At 37.8% G+C, this 2,500-nt stretch overlaps 1 protein-coding gene across 1 annotated transcript in view; it reads right to left on the bottom strand.

Annotated features, from left to right (window-relative positions):
* Positions 1–402: 402 nt before the first annotated feature.
* The window catches only part of LOC137999018 (probable iron/ascorbate oxidoreductase DDB_G0283291), a 2,294-nt gene continuing 196 nt past the window's right edge, over positions 403–2,500 (bottom strand). The window contains exons 1-2 of the mRNA XM_068844847.1: positions 2,106–2,500; positions 403–1,432 (exon numbers count right to left, since the gene is read on the bottom strand). The exon at positions 2,106–2,500 is cut by the window's right edge and continues 196 nt beyond it. Of these exons, the coding sequence (XP_068700948.1) occupies positions 930–1,432; positions 2,106–2,500 (898 nt within the window). The 3' untranslated portion in view covers positions 403–929. The remainder of the gene's footprint in view (positions 1,433–2,105) is intronic.

Raw genomic sequence — 2,500 nt, 5'->3', positions numbered from 1 at the left:
GTACTTGAGAACACTTTCGGATGACTGAGGCATTTCTAGTTTTCTTTAACAAGGTGGCATGTCACATAGAAGTTGCTATGATTTGACAAGATTAGAAAAAGTACCTACAATAGTATAGAATTCATGTACTCGTTTCAATAGCAAAATGTAGCCTTCTTCCAGCTTCCAGTTGTTTCTTTTTAGTGGTTCTCTGTACTTTAATTCCACCAGTTTTCTTTACAAGCTACAACCTGTTATTAAGTTAGTTACTCTAAGCTCTCCTTTTTGTAAATTATTGTCCTATTCCATAAATTCAAGGGTGGATAATCAAAAGTTTTAATTCTCCTATATTCCACTTTATATGGTGGTTTGTAAGGGCCATCAATAGTTCAGAAAAAAAATTTCATAATGACACTTAGTAACTGTCAATTGACACTTATAACTGACAATTGACACTTATAAGGACCAATTGACAAGTGTCAGTTGCCAGTTATAAGTGTCAGTTGCTACTTATAAGTGTCAATTGCCGGTTCTAAGTGTCAATTGCTACTTATAAGTGTCAATTGCCGGTTATAAGTGACAATTGCCAGTTATAAGTGTCAATTGCCAGTTATAAGTGTCAATTGCTACTTATAAGTGTTAATTGCTACTTATAAGTGTCAAATGCCAGTTATAAGTGTGAATTGCCAGTTACTATCGTTGACAGTTGGAAGTGTAAATGCCAGTTATAAGTGTCAATTGACAGTTATTAAGTGTCATTATGAATTTTTTTTTCTGAACTATTGATGACCCTTACAAGCCACCGTAACTTTATCATATCAACCCAGCTGACACCAAATCTTACTGCTTCTTTGAAAGTCAACTTATAACCGAAGTTCAGCAAAAAATTAGAGCCAATCAATTGTTATTAAAAAAAATCAAGATCACTTCCAGATGAAGATATCAGTTAATTAAGTTTCTTGAGGTAAAATGCCACAATATTTCTTCAATACATAGTCACCATAGCGCACTGGAAAGTTCAGTGACAGCTTATTTGCAGTGCATTCCAATGGAATAAGAGTCTTATCCAGAGGAATTGGTGAAACAACACAGTCAAATCCTGGATCATAAAACATGGCAACAGAAAGCCTATGCTTTGTTGGTGAAGTTTTGACTCTGTGTGGTCCAGCCCTCAAAGCTCCACTGGTCCATACTTCCAACATGTCTCCTAAATTAATGACAAATGAGCCAGGTACTGGAGGTAATTCAATCCATGAACCATCCTTGGTCTCTACTTGCAGGCCACCAACCTCATCTTGCAGAAGAATTGTCAAGACCCCATAGTCGGTATGTCTCCCTACTCCCCACACCTCATGATCTTCTTTCGATGCAGAGTGGGGTGGGTAGTGAAACATTCCTATCTGGGCAAACGGATCCTGTGTGAATTTCTTGGTAAAGAAATCTTCTTCAAGACCTTGGTTGATTGTAAATATAAAAAATGGTCATTAGTTTATCTCTGCCAATGCAAATTCATTGCAAACCCTTGCTGTATACCCTACACGTTAAATTCAGCTGGATATATATCATTGGTGGATTCGTGGTATTTAGCACAGATGGTACAAATTGTCCCATTAAGAGTAAGACCTTCACGTACCATTGTTTGTTAAGGGTTTTGCTTAAGTATAAGTGGAACAATTTTTTGACACCAACATAAAAAATATTAAGCAGTTATATGTGACAAACCTTATGACTATCTCTCCTGTAAAATAATCAGTTTATTTTTGCCTTGATTGATACTCTACCCCTCCAATGAAAACAACAAATTTGAATGCTCTTACTCGCTGCCATTGTGGCCCCACTATTGCACTCTGGTGTTCAGGGTAAAGTTGCAACTGGGGCTTGCAGGAGCACACAGACCTTTCAATTTCGAGTATTTTTGCTAGAACCTGGTTTTGGGTCAAATCCCTACACAGGTTGGTTTAAGCTACAGCAGTTAGCTTTGCTGACAAAAAAGTAAAATTTCTCTGTAGGTGAACACAAGCAACATGTTTCCTATTGGTAGAGTTTTCTCTCAACTTGAAAAGTTTCACTTGTTACGTAATGCTAAACCTCAGTATTGTTTCGTAACAAGGGTGGAAACAGCATACCTAGGCTCAATGCAATGCAGCACAAGAGACTTGATGCTAACTTCTGCGTTTTTTCAAAGTATTCTTGTACCACCTCTTGAAAATCCGGAACATCCTCTTCTTTCGGCCAAGGATTGGCGCCACAGAATGCAACTTCTTTTCTGTCTTGAGGCACACTTGTAAAATCACGAAAATAATATATCCCTTCTTTCCATTCTGCGCAAGATTTCTCGATGTTGAACTCTTCTCCTTGACAAAAATACCCACGAAAACCGTCCCTTCTGTGAATTTCCGCCTTTTTCGCCGATGGAAGAGTGAAGAATTGCCACAGCTTTTCCAGAACTTTTTCCTGGAGTTTGATATCTATGCCGTGGTTGACAACATAGAAAAAACCAACATCCAGGCAAGCTTTTCGA

Source organism: Montipora foliosa, chromosome 4 (assembly GCF_036669935.1).
Source record: "Montipora foliosa isolate CH-2021 chromosome 4, ASM3666993v2, whole genome shotgun sequence".
NCBI lineage: Eukaryota > Metazoa > Cnidaria > Anthozoa > Scleractinia > Acroporidae > Montipora > Montipora foliosa.
Note: the sequence above shows the minus strand (reverse complement) of the source record. Positions and strands in the feature narration are given on the sequence as shown.